The sequence below is a fragment of the Callospermophilus lateralis genome, chromosome 1 (genome assembly GCF_048772815.1).
Source record: "Callospermophilus lateralis isolate mCalLat2 chromosome 1, mCalLat2.hap1, whole genome shotgun sequence".
NCBI lineage: Eukaryota > Metazoa > Chordata > Mammalia > Rodentia > Sciuridae > Callospermophilus > Callospermophilus lateralis.
Genome location: NC_135305.1, coordinates 74,200,237 through 74,223,043, shown reverse-complemented (window position 1 = coordinate 74,223,043; position 22,807 = coordinate 74,200,237). Strand labels below are relative to the sequence as shown.

Here is a 22,807-nt window from a genome sequence, read left to right as displayed (position 1 = left end):
GTTGCATTTTGTTATCATGTACTCTGAGTTTCTTTTAGTGTGGGATACATCAGTCTTTAGTGACTTTGTTTTGATACATACTAGCTTGTTATTTTGTACAATTTCACATTTTAGATTTCCCTGCTCTTTTTTGGTGAATAAACACAGTATAAGTGTTTTCAGCAAGAATACCACAGAAGTAATGTTGTGTTTTTCTCAGTGCATCATGTCTGGAGCCATATGATGTTTATCTGTCTCATTACTTTGATCACCTGGTTAAGGTGATGTCTGCCAGGTTTTTTCCACTAAGAATTTATTTTTACCTTTATCATGAATTATCATTTATGGGAGATACCCTGAGAGAATGTAAAATCCTGATTTTTTTATCATACTTTTTCAGGCTAATTTTTAGTAAACACTGATGATTCTTATTGAAAATTATTATATGGTGTTGTTTGTTGAATTGTGTTTTTCTGTTTCTATCAGTGTTCCACTTTTTATTAACTGGAATTCTATAATAAGATTTCTCTTCTATGCCATTGGTCTGCCTATACCTTCTTCCTTCCTTCATTCTTTCCTCAGTGAACTTGTGGGTATTTTATAGATTTTACTTTTTAGTGTTATTTTTTTCCAGTTTTCACAGATTTAACTATTGTGAGGTCCTTTGTTGGGCGTTTCTATTATTTTTGCAATGCCTTCATCAAATTTTGAACACTTCCTTACTTTCTGGCACCAAGAGATAATTCACATCTTGTCCTTTCCCTTGCTTATCCTTGGAATCAGCAATTTCTCTAAGCCCACATTTCTTTTATTAAAAGATGGTATTTAGAAACCATGATCTGAGCACTAAGAGTGCTTACTGTTCCTAGTGTGCCATTATTTGTATTCCCTTTCAGTGGATAGAACTAGGAATTGTATGTATTTTTACATACAGAAATATAGTCATCTCTTTCTATATCCATGTGTATATTTTTTATGTAATATATATTCTAAATTAAGAAAATGAGTTTACCCTAACATCTTTATTTCCACAATGCAACATCATGGGATCTTTGTAGCTCCTCCTTTCCTTATATATAGACTTATTCCTCAAAGTTTGTTTTCTTACTTGTTCAACCTAGAATACACAGAAGTGTAATTTCAGAATTGATAGCCCATACCTCTGGGAAGACAAATTTACTAGAGGATAATACTTGCATGCAACTCCTACAGGATAGAATAAGAGTACAATTTTCTAAATTTGATTATTTTCTTGCCACTTTCTTCAGTCTGGTTATTTATAAAATAATTCAGTTCAGTTGATGATGTTTATAATCTGTTTTGGATCACACTCAACTCCTGTGCAATCTAATAGTTTATTGATATTTCTTTCGGAGAATGTGAAACTAGAATGTTTCTGGTAGTCACAACTATGTAAAATGCTTTTCAGTCTTCTGCTTTGTAGTCCCCTTCTCCTTGGGTGAGAGAGTGGTTGAATCTTTTTTTTTTTTTTCTTTTTTGTGAAATACTATGATTCAGTTATTTTCCATTTATTTTTTGTGGAGTTGCCTAATCTACCTATACCTAAATCAATGCTGCCCTCTTCTGTCAGTATAGCAATATGCAGGTGTTGAAGGTAATTTGTAAATGTTGGAGAGAGTTATGTGTCCTCCTATGTTTAGTTCTCTTTTGTATCTCAGGACCCTAATTATTTTCCCTGTTGGTTCTTTTCCCTTTCAATATTCAATTGCCATAGATTTTTTTTTTCTCTACTTGTGTGCTGCTCTCTCCCAGGAGTAGGCTGCCACTTAAAATCAAGTATAGATCAGTTCTGCTGGTTACACAATCAGACTTTTTTGTGTCTTCACACTTCAGTCAGGCTTACCTTTTTGAGTGGTGAGTTTAGATCAGTTTTATACCCAAATAGCCCCTTCATCCTTCTGTCCATGTTTCTCTCAGACTGCTTTAGCCGCAAAAATTTTTGACAGCGCAGGAATATAAGGGCTCACTAACATTGGGTATTTCTCTCTCCCTCTCCTCTCCTCCCCTCCAGTCCCCTCCCCTCCCTCCCTCCCTTCTTCCCTCCCTCCCTTCCTCTCTCCCTCTCTCTCTCCTTCCCTCCCTCTCTCTCTCTCCCCCTTCCTCTCTCCCTCTCCCCCTTCCTCTCTCCCTCTCCCTCTCCTTCTCTCCCTCTCCTTCTCTCCCTCTCTCCCTCTTCCTCTCATTTTGAGAAACCCCACTGGCTTTAGCCACCTGCAAGCCCCTAGTGGTTTTTATTCCATTTTTTTCTCCTTTTTTAGAAGTTTTACATCCTATTTTTAGACATTTAGTAGATTTTTTAAAATTTCACTTTGCATGTTTATATGACAATTTAAAGATAGTATTTTAGATTTTCCCAAATCTTTATTCAGTGTTAGGTCATTTTAAGTTTATTCACTCAACTCCCACCTTTTATGCTATCCACTATTTTTATCTTGTTCTTTTAAATATCTTCTATATTTAGATTTTATTTTAATTTTTTCTGGAGACTGATTGCTTTTACATTTACATAGTTATTTTAAAGCAATTTTTTTATTTGCCATGTTTTTCTCTTAGACTTTTGAGACTTTTTTCCTTCTACCTGAGGTACACCATTTAGCCAGTAGGATTTTTATGTGTGAGCTCCAATGTTATGTTAATCTGAAGGAACATGTATTTTATCTTTATTCTTGAAAAATAGTTTGCACATGGGGAGTATGTCTAAACATTCTAATTCTATAGCATTTGGAGGAGTTATTTTTTGCATTTTGCTTTTAGCCCTTCAAAAAAGTCGTTTTGTTCTTGCTGTCATCATTGTAGTAAAAAATGTTTTTAGACTTAAATTGTCATCTATAGATATGTTCTTTCTATCTACTTTAAGGTTCTATTTAATTTGTGCTCCAAAGTTTTCCTTTTTTAAAATTTTCCTTTTTATCTACTTTGAGACTCACTAGGTTTCCTTTGTGAATGAATCCATGTGTTCTATACTTAGAGAAAATTTTAGACCCAATGTCCTTTATTATTTTTCCTCATTGTCTCTATTCTCCCTTTTGGAGATTCTGATTAAATATATGTTAAACATTAGTATATCTTCCAAACTTCTTTACCTCCTTTTACATTTTCCACTGCATATTCATTTTAGGTAATTTCCTCAATTCTGTCTTCAGTTTCAGTAATTCTCTCTCCAGCTATATCTAATGTCTGATCCATCCTTTGAGGTTTTTTTTCTAAAATTCAACAGTGTTTTTAATATGTAAAATTTTATTCTAATGTTCAAATCTATACATATTTGAGAGACTTTACGTTTGAGATGTTTGTAATCTAGGTATGTTTGAAAGACTTGTTTTTTATTTTATATCTAAACATATTACATAGTTTTAAAATTTTTATGTCTGAAAATTCTAATGTTGGATTTATTTTTGTGTATAATTGGTCTCATGGTTTATTCATAGTTTATAATTATGAGCATATTTGTTTCTATATTTGTCTGACTTGCCTGAGTTACATATTCCATAGGAAAAATAATTATGTCTGTCTGTTCATATAACCATACATAGAGGAGGTTTCTGAAATATAGTCATTGAATGAATAACAGCGTTTTCCTGCCATACTTATTTCATCATTTAATGGTGTAAGTTTTTAAGTATGCTCCTTTTTAAAGAAAGACTCCATGAATCAGTATGCCTTCATGGTCCTTTTACATATCGCTGCATCTACATTTTTGTTGATCTCACAACTAGGATTTTTAGTTCACAGTCTTTTCCTTTGATCTATTTTCTGTTTTTTAGCATTTTAGAGAAGTTATGCATCAGCCATCTTGTCTATTGAAAATAATCTATATTGTCTGCTGAAGGCTGTTAAATTTTCTATCTTTAAATATGACATATCATATCATATCATCTCTCTGCAGATGCTTACCTTAATTTAACTCTGTGTTTTCCCCTTCATAATTATAATGATTTTCATAATATTTTAAAAATATTGAAGGAAACATTTTAAGCTTCCCAGGCTTCCCTTAAATAATTTGGTTTTGTCGCTTATACTTTTCTCTCAGTGTTTTCACTCTTTATTCTTCTGAGTTTCAGATATTTTCAAGTCTGGCTTGTGTTTGTATAATTCAATTTTTTATTACCTTGAATAAGGTTTTTAAATTCAAGATACATTTATTTAATATCTACATTCAGTCTTTCCTGCATCAGATTACCCCTACTTTCTTTCCATTTCTTTGAAGCATTTTCTTTTATCTTTAAGAATGAAAATAAATATCTAACAAATTTTGTTGCACTCAAAATCATTGTTTTCTAGAGAGTTATTTAATTCTGATTATTCCAGAAAGTTCTTTCCACCTAGATAATTGTCTCATGTATCTGCTGATTTTATTTGTCTCTTAATTAGGAAGAAGCTCTACAGACACTAATTCTACCATATGTAACCTTGAAAAAGGATTGTTTCTGCTCTCCATTATAGAATTACAGAAGGACCTTTGCCAGTGTAGTGTATTGTTTTTATTTGTTTACTTTTTTTGTTTCTGTTTTTCTTTCTTTTTTTTTTTTTTGACAGCTAAGACAAAAATTGGCATCAGTCTACTAATAACAAAATTCTTTATACAGGTGAAAATTCACATCTTTTGGAAAATAATTAAAGTTTTTAAGACAGTGGTAAACACTTTTTTTGTTGTTTGTTTTTGTGAAACTTGGAGACTTTGCATACTAATTTCCAACCCATTTAGCCAGCACTCAAAGAGTCTAATGATCATTAACCACAGGTCTTTTCTTTAATAATTGAACACACATTTCTATCAATAATTCCCCCAACACACACATACACACACACTCTCTCTCACCTCTCCTCTCCCCTCTCCATTTTTCTACCAAGTACATATATTTGAATGGGTCCATTTCCCATTTGAGTTCCTTTTTATTGCATTAAATTTCTAACTAAAAATTTGCTACTAATGTCTGGGGGATATAGCTCATGGTAGAGCACTGACCTATAGTGCAAGGCTCTGGGTTCAGTCCCCAGCACATTAAAAAAAACAAAACAAAACAAGCAAACAGAACCCAAATAAGCTCGTATGTTTTGGATATGAGGTGTTTCCCAAAAGCTCATGTGTGAGACAATGTAGCAATATTCAAAGGATTAGATAATGAGAGCTGTAACCTCATGAGTAGTTTCATCCATTTGATGAATTAATAATTTAAGTTGATTACTGGGTGGTAACTGTAGGCAGGTGAGGCATGGCTGGAGAAGTAGCTCACTGGGGATGTGCCTTTGGTAATTATATTTTATACCCGACTCTTCAAGCTGTCCCTCTCTGCTTCCTGGCTATCAGGAGCAGACTGCTTTTCTCTACCACACCCTTACATCATGATGTTCTGCCTCACTCAGGTCCAGAGCAATGGTGTTGACTTACCATAGACTGAACCTCTGAAACTGCAACCAAATAAACTTACTCCTTTAAGTTGTTCTTGTCAGGTATCTAAGTCACAGTAATGAAATGCTGACACACACACACACACACACACACACACTCACAAAAAAAAAAAAAAAAAACAACAACAACTTTGAAATTAAATTTTATGGTAACAAAACTTAACCAGTCTTTCATCAGTTAAATTATTAATGTTATTCTCCTAACATCCACTTAATAAATGCTTTAAATAAGCTTTGCGGCCTTTGTAACATTTATCATGTTATCTAAAACAGTAACCATTGCCAACCAATATCTATTGTAGCTTGTTTGTTTATAAAGTCACCCTGTGTAAGAGGATGTCTCCCTTGTTGTCTGCCCTTGTTCCCTTGAATTGAGGTATTAATATATGTTTTTCAGTCCCTTATGCTTACTTCTAAGACCAGATATTCTTTCAGAGGAGGGGAAATCATGCAGCACAAATTCCTTGTTTTTTGACATCCTTTCCTGTTTCCAAATACAGATACAGATTTTTCTCATTTTAGGATGTTATTTATTTTACATTATTTATTTAAAATTTTTAATGTTTGAAAGATGTTTTAATGGTTGTTTATAAAGTTGGATCTTTATAGGATTAGATAATCAATCTAGTTAGTAAATATTTATTAATTATATATAGTATGAACATAGTATTTTATTTGAGGTTAGAACACAACTTGGGAGAATTATCCTTTGGTACATTTTAGTGGAAAAATAACTTGGGTAAATATGCAAAACTAATGAAAATATTACTAAGGAATTTTGAGGAAAATTATAACAACATGAATTGCTGATGTGTGGTTAAGTAGATGACTTCATAAGCGACCCTGTTACAGTTGGTTGGATCCTAGAAAGCAATCTAAATTAGATAATTAATTGGAAGCCATTTTTTTTCTGGAGGTGTTAATAATGATTAAACCAGTATTGCTAAGAAAGTGAATTCTTTATAGTATAGGTTTGAGAATTGCAGTTAGAAGGGTGGATGAGGTTGATTATGTGTGGTCTTTTGAATGCTAAGATGAAATCCTGAAAATAACATGGTTTAAAATAGTTGTTCTAGTGATCTTAGAGCAGTAGCCAGGGGCAAATAGAAGCCATTCTACTAAATCTAGGTATAGAATGCTATATATGGAGGTTTAGCATGTTTGGAGTACCACTGATGAAGTGGTGAGAGTGTCACAATAGAAAACTTGTAGGATGTGGTAACTGTTGGGTGAGTTGTACAAGATCAAAACAGTTTTGCTAATTCAAAGGAACATTGTTTATGAGACCACTTTTTCAACTTTATTAAACTGTAGAATTGATATTATAAATAATGTTGTAAAAAATAAAGAATGATAGTTTGATAAGTTTCAGATCTAGAAATTTTATACAATAATTAATTGCTTGGGCCTCAGACCAGATGTCTGGTGCTTTTGGCTGCCCTCATTTTACCCCATCTGTAATCTTGTGTTGCATACTCTGGTTTGGGGGTTTGGGTTTTTACTAATTTTTTACTATTTCTAATTTCAGTTTCTGTTCAGCAAAGTATCAATTCTGTTCCCAGGGTCTTGTTTCTGTTTTATCCATCCCAGGTTAATTCTTTTTTCTTAATTAGCTCATTTGACAGAAACTTATTGAGCAACTATTGTATTGTCAGTTCCTGTGCTAGACTTGGAGATAAAAGGAAACTAAAACTGTTGTATGATGATAGCTAATCAGTAAATCCAAGTACATTTTCACTAGTATTGTGTTATCTTGATTTTTTTGGAGGAGTTGTTTCAAAGGAGCTTTTCATTTGGAGAGGGCTGTTTTGTTTTTCTCAAACCCTATCAATAGGTGATTATTTTTTCTTGTAGTTTCAGAAATTGAGGAATACTGAACATTTCTTTTTATCGCCACTAGGGGACAGTATGTCACCACTACAATTTTTTTTCTCTCATATCAGTGTGTGTGTGTGTGTGTGTGTGTGTGTGTATACTGATATGAGAGAAATTTTTTAATATTAGTAGTATTACTGTTGTAAGATCATTAACAAGCTTGGTTGGAAGTTTATAAAGTCTGCCACTTAAGATTTGTGTACACTGCACATTTATGAATAAGGTTACATATGTACAGATATAGCTGCAACAATTTTATTTATTTAATGTCTTTGAAATTTTGTAATATTTAGAGAAAAAATTCACATGGGGGGTTTACCAAAAAAAGATCACAAACTGATATTAGTATTGAACAGTAAGCAATCTGAATTTCAGAACAATTTTGTAACTCATGGAAATTGAATTAGGTGTTAGGTATGGAATTTGCTTAAACAATGCAATGTTTACCCTTCCAGAAGGATTGTGTAATCTCCTGAAACATCTGAAGCCTAAATATATACACATACATTTTAACTTTATAGTTCTTTTAACAGAATGCATTGTGTTCTATAAGAGTGATGTCTATGGAGGATGATTATTTCTAAAAATTTCCTTTCAAGTGTCTATAAGGATTTGAAGAACAATTACATCATAGTTCTTCCTACTATTGTTTTAGACAGAATTCCATAAAATCTACATAAACTGGATTTTAACAGCCTAATTACACTTCTTTAAGTACTTAACATTTGCATAAGACAGTGACAAGATTTAATATTTAAAATATACTTTAAAAAGGGTTTTAAAATATAAATGCTCCCTCTGGGAATAGTTTCTTCAAAACTTGTCTTTTGAGAAAATTACAAGGGACAGTTACTAAGGAGCTGTGAAAACACAAGTACCATAGAATATCAACAACTGGTATATTTATTTGTAGAATATGACTTATTGGTAATTTACTTCTGGAACTGCAGCTGTTACTGGTCCAAACATCATGGAGGAAGCTGCAGAGGAGGTTAAAAAATAAAAATAAAAAGAGCTGCTGTTGAGGTATTGCTGTCATTCCCAAACTCCTGTCAAATTAAAGGACCCTACTTTCCTTGCTTTGCTTAAAGTTTGATAAAGGATTAGAAGTCCTTTGAAAATTGCTACATTCAAACCACACTGCTTTGCTAAAGATAACAGATACAGTCAACATAAAGACATCAATTTACAATAAAGTCATGATAAAAACATATGAAAGACCAAAGCACTATACAGGATTCCACTGACAAAACAGAATCACTATGACTACATTTAGAATTATCCTATTTGTTTAAGACATAACTGTACTTACAACTTTTCTTTTGTTCATCTTTCATCCAACCATGTAAATTTCATCCTAATCTTGAACTTCATCTTGAAATTGTGTAGGAGATAGAGAAATAGCGAACTAAAAGTTTCTAGGTAAGATTCTTAGTGAACTCTAACCCTGAATAACTTAGTTTGAGGATCTAGAACATTAAAAATAGCATTTTATGTTTTTTTTCTTTTTGGTACTTTTCCTAATATTCTTAAAATGCAACTTTTAAGAAACTTTTTTAAGGTCTCAGTGAACTATTGGTAGATACTGAATAAAATTAAGTACAAATCTTTAGTTACTTTTAGCTTGACTTCCCCAATATTTTTCATAACATTTCATGCAATATAAGGTTAAGACTTATAGATTTTTAATATGATTCTTTTGGGGGCCTTTTACTGAAGATTAGAATTTTTAAGAAAATAAATATTTCTTTTTACAGATTTTGAACATATTTCTGAAGAGAAATGTTCTCTGGAAATTTGGAAAATGTTTTTTTTGGTTTTTTTTTTAGGTTATATTTTATTTTATTTTTTTATTAATTTTTATTGTTGGTTGTTCAAAACATTACATAGTTCTTGATATATCATATTTCACACTTTGATTCAAGTGGGATATGAACTCCCATTTTTACCCCGTATACAGATTGCAGAATCACATCAGTTACACATCCATTGATTTACATATTGCCATACTAGTGTCTGTTGTATTCTGCTGCCTTTCCTATCCCCCCTCCCCCCCTCCCCTCTTCTCTCTGTACCCCCACTACTGTAATTCATTTCTCCCCCTTATATTTTTTTCCCTTTCCCCTCACTTCCTCTTGTATGTAATTTTGTATACCCCTGAGGATCTCCTTCCGTTTCCATGCAATTTCCCTTCTCTCTCCCTTTCCCTCCCACCTCTCATCCCTGTTTAATGTTAATCTTCTTCTCATGCTCTTCGTCTATACTCTGTTCTTAGTTACTCTCCTTATATCAAAGAAGACATTTGGCATTTGTTTTTAAGGGATTGGCTAGCTTCACTTAGCATAATCTGCTCTAATGTCATCCATTTCCCTGCAAATTCTATGATTTTGTCATTTTTTAATGCAGAGTAATACTCCATTGTGTATAAATGCCACATTTTTTTTATCCATTCGTTTATTGAAGGGCATCTAGGTTGGTTCCATAGTCTTGCTATTGTGAATTGTGCTGCTATGAACATGGATGTAGCAGTGTCCCTGTAGTATGCTCTTTTTAGGTCTTTAGGGAATAGACGGAGAAGGGGAATAGCTGGGTCAAATGGTGGTTCCATTCCCAGCTTTCCAAGAAATCTCCATACTGCTTTCCAAATTGGCCGCACCAATTTGCAGTCCCACCAGCAATGTACAAGTGAACCCTTTTCCCCACATCCTCACCAGCACTTGTTGTTTGACTTCCTAATGGCTGCCAATCTTACTGGAGTGAGATGGTATCTTAGGATGGTTTTGATTTGCATTTCTCTGACTGCTAGAGATGGTGAGCATTTTTTCATGTACTTGTTGATTGATTGTATGTCCTCCTCTGAGAAATGTCTGTTCAGGTCCTTGGCCCATTTGTTGATTGGGTTATTTGTTATCTTATTGTCTAATTTTTTGAGTTCTTTGTATATTCTGGATATTAGGGCTCTATCTGAAGTGTGAGGAGTAAAGATTTGTTCCCATGATGTAGGCTCCCTATTTACCTCTCTTATTCTTTCTTTTGCTGAGAAAAAACTTTTTAGTTTAAGTAAGTCCCATCTGTTGATTCTAGTTATTAACTCTTGTGCTATGGGTGTCCTATTGAGGAATTTGGAGCCCAACCTCACAGTATGTAGATCGGAGCCAACTTTTTCTTCTATCAGACGCCGTGTCTCTGATTTGATATCAAGTTCCTTGATCCACTTTGAGTTAACTTTTGTGCATGGCAAGAGAAAGGGATTCAGTTTCATTTTGTTGCATATGGATTTCCAGTTTTCCCAGCACCATTTGTTGAAGATGCTATCCTTCCTCCATTGCATGCTTTTAGCCCCTTTATCAAATATAAGATAGTTGTAGTTTTGTGGATTGGTTTCTGTGTCCTCTATTCTGTACCATTGGTCCACCTGCCTGTTTTGGTACCAGTACCATGCTGTTTTTGTAACTATTGCTCTGTAGTATAGTTTGAAGTCTGGTATCACTATACCGCCTGATTCACACTTCCTGCTTAGCATTGTTTTTGCTATTCTGGGTCTTTTATTTTTCCATATGAATTTCATGATTGCTTTCTCTATTTCTACAAGAAATGCCATTAGGATTTTGATTGGCATCGCATTAAACCTATAGAGAACTTTTGGTAATATTGCCATTTTGATGATGTTAGTTCTATCTATCCATGAACAGGGTATATTTTTCCATCTTCTAAGATCTTCTTCTATTTCTCTCTTAATATCTCTAATGAACCTAGATGCAAAAATCCTCAATAAAATTCTGGCGAATCGGATACAAAAACATATCAAAAAAATTGTGCACCATGATCAGGTAGGATTTATCCCTGGGATGCAAGGCTGGTTCAATATACGGAAACCAATAAATGTTATTCACCACATCAATAGGCTTAAAAATAAGAACCATATGATCATCTCGATAGATGCAGAAAAAGCATTTGACAAAGTACAGCATCCCTTTATGTTCAAAACTCTAGAAAAACTAGGGATAACAGGAACATACCTCAATATTGTAAAAGCAATCTATGCTAAGCCTCAGGCTAGCATCATTCTGAATGGAGAAAAACTGAAGGCATTCCCTCTAAAATCTGGAACAAGACTGGGATGCCCTGTCTCACCACTTCTGTTCAACATAGTTCTCGAATCACTGGCCAGAGCAATTAGACAGACGAAAGAAATTAAAGGCATAAAAATAGGAAAAGAAGAACTCAAATTATCACTATTTGCAGATGACATGATTCTATACCTAGCAGACCCAAAAGGGTCTACAAAGAAACTATTAGAGCTAATAAATGAATTCAAAGGCATTCCTGTATATCAGTGACAAATCCTCTGAAATGGAAATGAGGACAACCACTCCATTCACAATATCCTCAAAAAAAAAATAAAATACTTAGGAATCAACCTAACAAAAGAGGTGAAAGACTTATACAATGAAAACTACAGAACCCTAAAGAGAGAAATAGAAGAAGATCTTAGAAGATGGAAAATGTTTTATATTTTTTATTTTATATGCTAAAACAAATTGAATTCCTGAGCCCAAACAACTTTAAATTTAAAATGATTTGTTTTTCTCATGAGAAGCATAAAATAAATTCATTATGGAGATTTTTTAAATATAGCAAAGCACAAAGAAAAAATTGTCATAAAATCCATCATCCAGAAATATTTCTTTTAGCATTTGATATTTTTTCTTTTGCATATTTTCAGAAAACTGACTACTTACAGAGAATGGTTTATTCCCTTTTAAGCTTGTGTCTATTTTTGCTATAATATAGTTGTAACCAAGAAAAAGAGTTAATGCTGTATTTTCAGTTATAAGTTAAATTTTTATTATTGTATGAGAGGATAGAGTTTTGAATTTTTGAAATTAAAAAATATTGACATTATTAGGAAGTGAACAGGATGATTAAACAAGTAATGATAGTCATGACAATAATTTAAATTTAAGAAAAAAATGCATACCTTAGTACATCTTATAGCATTAAATAGCCTCCTGTTGTTGTTGTGTTTTTAAATTTTATTCAACAAATACATTCTTTTGCTTTTTGTGTGTGAATACATAAACAGTGGTATGCAGTCTCTACAGTTTATGCTCTTCATAGCTAATGAACTGACATTGAGAGAAACCTGAACTCTAGAAATTAAAGTTGCTGAAGTATCAAAGTGAATAAACTGCTGGTAAATTTAATTTGGGTAGCTTTTATTTACTTTTTAACACATTTCTTGACATGCTTATGATACTGATGTGCCACTATAAGAATGATTATGATACAAATTCAGTATACCTTCTGTCCTTTGACACAGACTTTTTGTTATTATTGTTGTTTTTAACCTGTCTTTGGGAGCACTAATACTCTCTGACTCTGTCTCTTGTTAAACCTGTCCACATAATTCTTAATTTCAAGTCTCATTTTTTACAATTTAGAAATATTCCTTATTATAGACTCTATGTTCAAAATGTTAATTTTCCCTTTTCATCAACATTTTTATTTCTTCTGTTCTTTAGCATGTGAATTACAGTTGTTTTGAAACCCTTGCATATTGATTCCAGAATGAATATCATTTCTGGATCTGTTTAAATTGATTATTCATTTTCTCTTAATTATGGGTTCCTTTTTCCCCCTCTTTGCCTGCTGCTTGTTTGCTTGTTTAGTAGTGTTTTGTTCCATGCCACACTTTAGTAAGAAAACATAAACGCTCTAGATTGTTTTAGCATCCAGTAAAGAATATAAAAATTTGTTCCTGCAGGCAATTGTATTACTCGGAGATCATCTTGATCTGTAGAAGTTGTTACTTTCTTGGGGCAAGTCCACTTCAGTTTTGCCTTTATTCCTAAGCCAAGGTCATGGCCTTTCAGAGATCTCAACTGGAAGCTGTAGGTGTACACCAAGGTCTCATCATTCTAGCTAAACTCAAATCTAATCTCTTCCTCCTTGGCCCAGTGCAGCTTTGAATTCTCTGCTCAACACTCCAGCCTCTCAGCCATTGTTCTCTGCAAGTCTTCATTGAGTCTTTAACTGGACATGGAGTTAGGAGCTGAGCAAGGACTAAAGGAGGATTTTTAGCAAATTATTAGGACTTTTGTGCAACTGCTTCCTGTCAGGGACATTACTTGCACATTGCACAAATTCAGCCCATCTTGCCAGCTCAAAATTGTAATCTATCTTTTATGCTCAAAGGCATTTCCTATTCTCTCTCTGGTCTCTTTTCTTTGTATTTTGGAAAAATGATCTCAATAAATAATTTGTTGTGAATGTTAGCTACTAGGCTTTTCTTTCAAGGATTATAGACCAGGTTTCTGTTACTATTCAAGAACTCAATCAGTAATTTTTCAGATGTAATAGCTGTGTATGTTAATAAGCTTCTCTATCATAGTTGAAGTCAGTACACCCTATAAAAATAATATTCATTACTTGTTAATATTGAATATTTAGTGGGTGTGAGTGCTTCACTATGTGTCTCATCTAATTCATCAACACACACACATACACACACACACACACAAAAACCAAAAAACGACTGTGAGGTAGGTAATACTATTATCCTGATTTTAGATGAATATGTGGTGTCAGTCAGGTTTCTGTCCCTGTAACAAATATCCAAGATAAACATCTTAAAGGAGGAAAGGTTGGTTTATCAAGGCTCCCAGTTTCAGTCCATGATGTCTGTGGTGACATATTACCTCATGTAATATGAGAAGCACTTGGTAGAGAAGGCTTGATCACCTTGTGGCAGCCAGTTAGCAGAGAGGAAAAGAAGCAGTGGCCAAGGTCCTACTGTCATCCCCAATGTCCTAACTTCCTTCTCCCAAGCCCAGACTCATGAAGGTTCCACCACCTCCCAATAGCACCTCCCAATAGCTAAGCTTTTATCACATGGGCCTTTAGAGGACATTTAAGATCCAAACCAAAATACAGAGAGCTAATACAACAAAAATTTTCTCAAAGTCCACTTAAAATCGTCAAACGTGGTATATGAATGCCAGCATTTTATCTGTTTCATAATCTATTAAAGGAATATCCTATTTTATTCAAGGAACATACAAATGAGCAAATGCACACAAATAACCTTTGTAATGCAAGTTTTATAATTCTAACACATAACCATTTCTACTATCAAGAAAAAATTACTTTTTTAAAAAAATTTAGGTTTACAGAAAAACTAAGATGATATAGAGTTTCTGTGAACCCTGTACCTGGTTTCCCCTGTAATGCCATTGAACCAACATTGGTATATTATTATCAACAGTTCTTAATTTATTCAGATTTTCTTTGTTTCATCTACTGGATTTTTCTAATTTAGTGTACCACCTTACTTTTAATTTGCTCCTTAGGCTGTTGGCCATGATAGTTTTTCAGACTTTGTTTTTGGTGATCTTGAACAGTGTTTTAGCTTTTATTTAAAATATATTAAGTACATATGAATATATTAAAATATATACATATGAATTGTATGTATTAATGGGATTCAGTGTGATATTTCTGTACACAAGTGTAGCATGCATTGGTCAGTCAACTTGCCCTTTTCTACTCCCCCCTCCTATACACACTTTCTATATCTAATAGTCCTTATTCTGCTTTCAGATTGGCTTTTTTCAGCTTCCACATTGACAGTTTTTAGGAGTACTTGTTGGGGGTGTGAGAAGCACCCTTTGGAATCTATCTGATGTTTTTCTCATAGTCTGGGGCTAAGGTTGACTGGAGCAAGACTATCAAAGAAAATGTCATTTTCATATACCAAGAGTGCATATTACCAATATAACTTTTCATTGCTCATACTGACCTAATTTTCTTAGTTTAATATTAAACACTTTTATTCTAAAATATTTGGAACTCACCAAGAAGTATGTTTTATATGCTCTCATTTTTCAATCATGTATCCTCTGCTCCCCACCATCCTCAAGGATTCAAACCAGTTATATTTTGCATATCCATTTGCAGCAATACATACTTTTCAAAAAACAACTTTTGATGTATGAGTTACATATAATATAATTCATCCATTAAAAGCAGGAAATCTAATGGTTTTTAATTTGTTTAGAGATGTACAACTGTCACCAAAATCGGGATTGGAACATTATCATCACCCCAGAAAGAAACTTCATAACTAATGGTAGTTATTCCCTATTTCTCTTCACTTCCCACATAAGCTTTCCCTCTTCCCTTAAGCCTGCTCAGTTATATATCTGAGTTTTTGTCTCTATATATTTATCTATTCTGGGTTATTTTATAAATCACTCTTACCTAACTGTAATTATATAGTCTTTGACCAACATCTTCCTCTATTCCCTACTCTATAACCACCCAAGCCTCTGGTTAAAACTTTTATACTGTGTATTTCTGTGAGATCATATGATATTTGTCTTTCAGTACCTGGTTTATTTTATTTAACATTATGTTCTCTAGGTTCATCCATGTTGTTGGAAATGACAGGAATTCATTCTTTCTACTATTCTATCATGTAAATATAAGGCATTTTCTTTTCCATTCATTCACTGAGGGACTCTTAGGCTGATTTTGTATTTTGCTGATTCTGAATATTGCTATAATGAACATAGAACAGTAGATGTCTGTTCAAGATAATGATTTTATTTCCTTAGGATATATAGCTAGTAGTTGGACTATTGGAAGTCAGTTCTATTTTTAATATTTTGAGGAACCTCCATACTGTTTTTCATAATGGCTGTACTAATCTACCTTCCCACAAACAGTGTGAAAGGGTCTCCTGTACTTCACTTCTTTGCCCACATTTGTTTTTCTTTTGCCTTTTTGATAATAGCCCTTCTATCTGGAATGAGATGACATCTCAGTGTGGTTTTGGTTTGTCTTTAATAGGTATATGAGCAAAATACTTAACTTCACCAGTCATTAGAAAAATGCTTTTTTAAGAGAAACATTTGACTTTGCATTTTTCTATATTATCAAGAGAAGGAGTTTTAAGATGACTTTAACAATCTATAAATTGTGCATCTTTGTGCATAGTAGAATTTTCTGAGTATGTGTGTGTGTTACCATGTTGTCCAATCAATTTTTAAATTCCCAGATTTTTAAGGAGAAAAAAATCATCGAATGAGTTCAGGCAAAATGGAAAAACAATCAGTGGAATGACAGTCTTCTCACTGAATCTTTCAAAATAAAGCCTATAAAAATTGCAGAAATAAATTAATCTTTAATAGAACATCTTAAGTTATTAACTAATATATGTGTTATAGAGCTATCTAAATGAGCAGATAAGATTTATTCTGTTATAGAAATATGATTTTGCTAATACCCAGATTTTAAACACTTAATTTCTTCATTTGTTACTGTGCTGCTTTCATAATGACAAGTATAAACTGGTTTCAAAAGAGGTATAGAAATAGACTTTTTTTAAATTAGAGTTTTGTAGTTACATATAGTAGTTGGGTTCTTTCCAACAAACTCATACATGCATGGAATTTGATTCCCCTTTTCCTCCCTCTTCCCTTCTCCTTACTCTACTAGACTTCCTTTTGCTCATATTTATTTATATTTGATTGGTTCTTTTTACTTGTGCATAACAGTGAAATCCCCTATGGTATATTTATGTGCACATAACATGATGTTTTAAAGAATTTTAAAGAATTCTCCCCTTTCCCATCCCTCCTTTCTGCTTCTCAATTTTCTTTTTCTACACTGATGATCTTCCCCATATCTTTATAATGTCCTATCCTTCCCTCCCCCTTTCCTTTATTTTTTAATCTAGTTTCCTCATATGAGAGTATACATTTAACCTTTAAGTTGATTTTGGCTTATTTCACTTAACATAATATTCTTCATTTCCATCCATTTACTGGCAGGTGCCATAATTTCATTTATCTTTATGGCTGAGTAGAACTCCATTGTGTGTGTGTGTGTGTGTGTGTGTATGTGTATGTATGTATCACAATTTCTTAATCTATTCATCTGTTCATGGGGACCTGGTTTGAATCCATAATTTAGCTACTGTAAATTGTGAAACTATAAACATTGAGGTGTGTGTATCTATAATGTGCCAATCTTAGATCTTTTAGGAAAATAACAAGGAATGAGATATCTGGGTCATATGGTTGTCCCATCCCTAGTGTTTTGAAGAATCTCCATACTGATTTCCAGAGTGGTTATACTTGTCTGCAGTTCCACTAACAATGTACAAGTGTTCCTTTTTCTCCACAACCTTGCTAGCATTTATTATTTTTTATATTCTTGATCGTTCCCAAAGAGGAAGGCTTAATTATTATTATCTGTGTTATCAATTTAATAAATGAGACTAGAGAGTAAATGTGAATTATAGACCCTCCCAGACTGTTTTTAATTGATCAAATATAACAAATACATGCCAATAGGTTGCATTTTGTTCGGTTTTAGAATACTTTTTTGTATGTTTATGAATGATGTGACATGGATGATATCTACTTCGATATATGCATGTAATATTTTAAGACCAAACATTCTTAACTTTACAATGATTTGTTTATATGTGATTTAGGACTTGTGATATTCTGGAAACCAGAAAAATATTTTAAATCCAATATTGAAATGTCACATAAAAACAAATTGCAAGAAACAAAATAACCCACTGTTCAGCCATTGTGTGTCTTCACAGTTCTACCCAGGGATGAATTGATGGATTTTTTTTTTTTCTTTTTTTAACACTACTGGGGATTAAAGCTAGGGCCTTGCATGTGTTAGGCAAGGACTTGACCACTGAGCTACATCCCCAGTCAGCGACTGGTTAAATTGATGGGACAGAACAGCTCAAGCAGAGGTGACCTCTCACCATCATCCTGATAGATAAAGAACCCAGAGCCAGAGTTGGTGGAGGCATGGTGCTGGTGGTGAGGCTTCAAGAATACTTTTTCTCAGTACTATTGCCAGGCTTCGGGCTAAATATGCAAATAGGAGTAAACACAGTAAGAAACAGCAGTCAATGTCAACATATGAGTTAAGCTGAAAGAGCGATGATATCTCTATCATAGTCAGAGCCTTCTTTGCTTTGGATTTCTCATAATTTATGGAGTGCAACCATGTGTTAGGCATTGAGCTAAGTGTTCCATATTCAGAGATAAAATGAAAAATTCTTTACATTACAAAATCATCATCTGGTGGAATAAATGGCCAACTAAAAAGACTTAAAATGCAGTATGCTAGAGGAATTTGCAGCTGTGGAAACAGTCACCTCACCCAAACTGGGCTGTAGGATAGGAGGCAGAAGAGATTTTAGGAGTCAGAGATACCTGAATTGAACCACAAAGAATAATTAGGTTAGCCAAGCTAAGAGGGTTGCTATAAAGCTTTTATGGCAAAAGAATCAGCTGGTGCAGAGGGATGCAAGCTCAGAAAAATCATTTGTGTTGGCAATTTTAAATAGTCCTGTGTGGCTTAGAGAATGGAATGATTTAAAGGAACTGGCAAGAAGTTGAAAGGATAATAGATGTTTCATTAGCAGGTAGAGGAATTAGACTTTTTCCTGAGGCTAAAAGTTAGCCTTCAAGGGATTTTAGGTGGGAGAGTAATGTAATTTTAAAATTTAAAATCACTTAAAATACATTTTAAAATAAGTATTTTGACTGCTTCATGAGAATGGGGATAGAAGACGGCCCATCTCCAGAGAGACTGTTCCTGTAACTGAGGACAGAGTTGTTCTGCTGGCAGTGGTAGTTGGAGTGTCGTCCTCCTTAATACCATATCCTTATGTGCAAAGAGGCAAAAAGTGGTAGGAAGTAGATGCAGTAGATGCTAAGGATCTATTGGATGTTGGGATAGGGTATTAAGAATGACACCAGAGTTCATAGATGGACTACCATATCCATACGTGTTTAAAAAATACATAACAGTTCATAAGGTAGAGACCTTAAAGTTACTAGTTTTGTCTCCACTTTCCCTTTTCATTCACATTATAATCTTCATACATTCAGGAAGCCTAAATAGTTAGAATAAACAGATTTTCACAAGCAATATAATTTCAATGGTAAAACCACATCTTAGCAACTTGTGAGATAATTTCATGATTTTTCCTGATCATTTCCTTCACAAACAACAGGTTTTTCCCCACGCCAGTATTCACAGACAGTTCATAACCAAGTTGGAGAACACTCAGAAATAAGAGAAGGAAACACTTGCATCATTGAGGAAATATTCACACTTCAGTAGAGAGCCAAAATTGGTCAGAAATTGGATTAGGGGAAAATAATCTTGTTTCTGTTAGCATTTGAAATTGTATCAATATTTTTTTATATCTTTAGCATATATATATTGTCTGTAATGAAAAGCAATTGCAAAAGCACTTCCCCTTTATTTAGGGGACTGAGTTTAGGCCAGTTAGCAAAGTTCAGGGTTGTAAAATTCCAAGTCCATACAGCAGCAGATCTTGCAAAGTGGCTCCTTATCACATTTAACGTATGTCATGTTTTTGTACTGAAATAATTATTGTTTTACTTATTTTCAGGATGAGCAGAAGCTACAGGAGAGTTTAAGGCAAGGTGCCATCATTATTGCTGCCTTAATTAAAGAAAGAAATTCTGCACTCATTGGCCAGCTACTGGTAGCATGAAGATGACAGGATATTAGACATCCAAAAATATTTGCTTAATTTGTTTAAGTATCTGTGTTGTGTTTTATCCCCTTCCCTTCTCCCCCTTATATGTGATAGAATATTTTCTATATCTTGTGATTTATAGTATGTGATGCTTTGATTATAAAAGTGGATAAGTGTTGCTCTCTGTGAAATTGTGCGTGTCAAATATAAATTGCTTGTACCAGGAAAGAGTACATGGTAGAAAATAACAAAGGCTGAAAGGTCAAGTTGAAATAATAAACCTTCTAGGAATGAGAATTTAGAAAGCTTCAGTTATTATCTTAATTCTGTTTATTAATCATAGTATATTGAAGCTTATAAATAAGTCCTTAGACTTCTCAATTTATTAAAATTGTCTTTTCACCATTTGATGTTTTTCTTTTTTGTGTTATATTGATATTTTCCACACCTTCAGAACAAAGGCAGGGGTGTGTGTGACAGGAAATGTAACTGTTTCAGTTTTCTTCACTATTTGCCTTCTGTTCCTCTATATCCCTAAAGGAGAGGCAATCTCCTCCTGCTTTTCTATTATTTTTAAATTTTGTATCCTCTTTGGTTTATGAAATGTAATTTTGATTTACACTATTTTAATGAATCTCTCATTTTTCTGAGTACATTTAATTGTCTGGAAGGTTTCATAGAAGTTCAGTGTTTTTAGTTATTCCTGGTTGGCAGCCTTTTGTAAAGCACATCATAGAGTCAAATTAGTTACTCTTTCAATTCAGATATTGCCTCCTTGTTAAACCAAGTTCTTATTCTTTCTAATTTCTATAGACATATAGGTCTTGAATATTAATATCTTCCTTTACACTGAACAATCATGTGCATATAATCATTAAAATGCCTTTCATACATATATTTATTTTTTAAAAAATAGATCAGATTATACCAGTTCTTAGGTTGCATGTGGAAATTATACAACTTGCATGAAATATTTTCAGCTAAAGATAGACAAAAAGATAAAATAGCAACCTTGTGAAATTTCTTTTTTCCCTGTATTCCTCAAGTATCAGTATAGTAACTGAATTTATATTTTACATTTAAATAATCATGAGTAGATTATAATGGGCATGGAATAATTATTGTAATTCATTCTCCTAAATGAAAAGGATTGTTTGAATGTAGGTTGGATCTGTTTGCCTGGTCTCACCACTTTTCCTTTCTCTAGGGATGTTAGGAGACACAAATCAGTTAACTGTTGAGAGTGAAGTATGTGGGCAATGTGTAGGTTTGGCTAGAACATCTGTGTCCCTTTGGGGGTGATAACTGTGATGAGAGGAGCAGCAGCAGCAAAGGGCCACACCCTGTGCCTGTTGAAGTCTTCAGAGAACATGTTTTAAGACCTTGAAAATGCTCAGAAAGGCAGAAGGCGAAGCATTCCCTGTGTCTGCAGTACAGCATAGTCACCTTACTGTCCAAGGTGCCAGCTCTGGCAACATATATCTCAACAAGGGACTATGATATCAGGCACAGATTTATCTGGCGCAGTCTGTGATCCACAACATTGAAAATTAAAAAGAGCAAGACCCACCCACCTCCCATTCTCACCCCTCTCTGCTTTCACTGTTCAGATGAGAAAGTTGGGGTTCAGGCATCTTAATTACCTTGCCCAATGTCATGGGGCTCCATTGTAAAGTAGGCAGGGCTTAAACTCAGAATGACATACATTTTAACTTATATCCAAGCATAACAATGACTCCTGGCAAAGACTTCCAAAAGAGAGGTTGTGACATGTACATCAGAAAGTCAGAAGCTTGGAGTGAGCATCTAGGAATAGACAGGACTGGGAGACTCCTCTGTCCAATAACCAGATGGAAGTCCTGGGGCTTCTGGCTTCCAAGCCACCTTTCCAGTATATGGTAGGCAGGAGTTAAGGGATAGAGAGACTTATTGGCTAGTATGTAAAGATAAATTATTTTATTGATTGTTAAGAGATAAAGAAGTAACATTGCAGTTATGTTTTTATCAATGCTTTATAAATTTAATTACTGTAATTGAAACCTGTCCAGTTTCTATTTTCCAAGACTGCTTAAAAAAAGAATAGTAGTTATGTCTTAGGATTGCTTTAATTGCTTCTAGTTGTGGGAAGTTTTGTGGAAAGACTTTTATTTTTAAATGTATGCTACTTAGTTAAATGAAATTCACTTTCTTAGAAATTCAAGCCAGAGCAATACTATCTTGTATTGGTAAGAGGTAGTAGGTTTTTCCCTCCCCATTAATGTGTTCAATTTAGAGGTAATGCAAGTATACCCATCTACAGGTAAAAGTTAGGCTTCTATATCCCGTCAGAGTCATTGTTATTGCAGCCATTTTAAGCATTTTTGCATTGGTTTAACAGTAAAATTCTTTTTTGATTCTACTGTATTGTCACTGTGAAATTTTACTTACATATATAAGTATAGCAGTCATTTTATGAGATAAAATTGCAGAACATTTTCTATTAAAAAATGTGTAAATTTCATTCTGTTCTAATGTTGAAACTAATTGTGGATTTATGGAAGGATAAATGATAACATTTTAACTGAACCATTAGAACCCATTTGGAAGAAAGACTGAAGTCATTTTAAAAGTTCATTTTGGAAATAAGTAGAATAAATGAAAAAAATAATTTTACTTTGCTAGCATGACTTTAAAAGTGGCTATGTAGATGGTGGTGGTTAGCATTGTACCATTTTGTATACATTCTTATACATGTTAGTTTAAAAACTGTGAAAAATGTATGCATATTTTTAATATGAAAATTTAAAAAACTAATAAAGATTCTAAATTTGTTCTCTATCCAAAACAACACAGAAATAATTGACAAATTATTTATATTTTTAAATCTAATGACATTTGCTCATTTTTAATGTGTACATATTTATTCAAATTTAGTCACAACAAATATTCTGCTCTCAAAAATACAGTAGTGTTTGGAAAGCTAGAATTTGG

At 33.5% G+C, this 22,807-nt stretch overlaps 1 protein-coding gene across 3 annotated transcripts in view; it reads left to right on the top strand.

Moving 5' to 3' along the window:
• Nucleotides 1-22,605, top strand: part of Crppa (CDP-L-ribitol pyrophosphorylase A) — a 302,194-nt gene extending 279,589 nt beyond the window's left edge. For 2 of the 3 annotated variants that reach the window (XM_076863146.2, XM_076863121.2), the window contains one exon: nucleotides 19,748-22,605. In XM_076863146.2, coding sequence (XP_076719261.2) covers nucleotides 19,748-19,852 — 105 coding nt within the window. In that variant the 3' untranslated portion in view covers nucleotides 19,853-22,605. The remainder of the gene's footprint in view (nucleotides 1-19,747) is intronic. The other variant, XM_076863136.2, reaches the window with a different exon arrangement.
• Nucleotides 22,606-22,807: the final 202 nt, after the last annotated feature.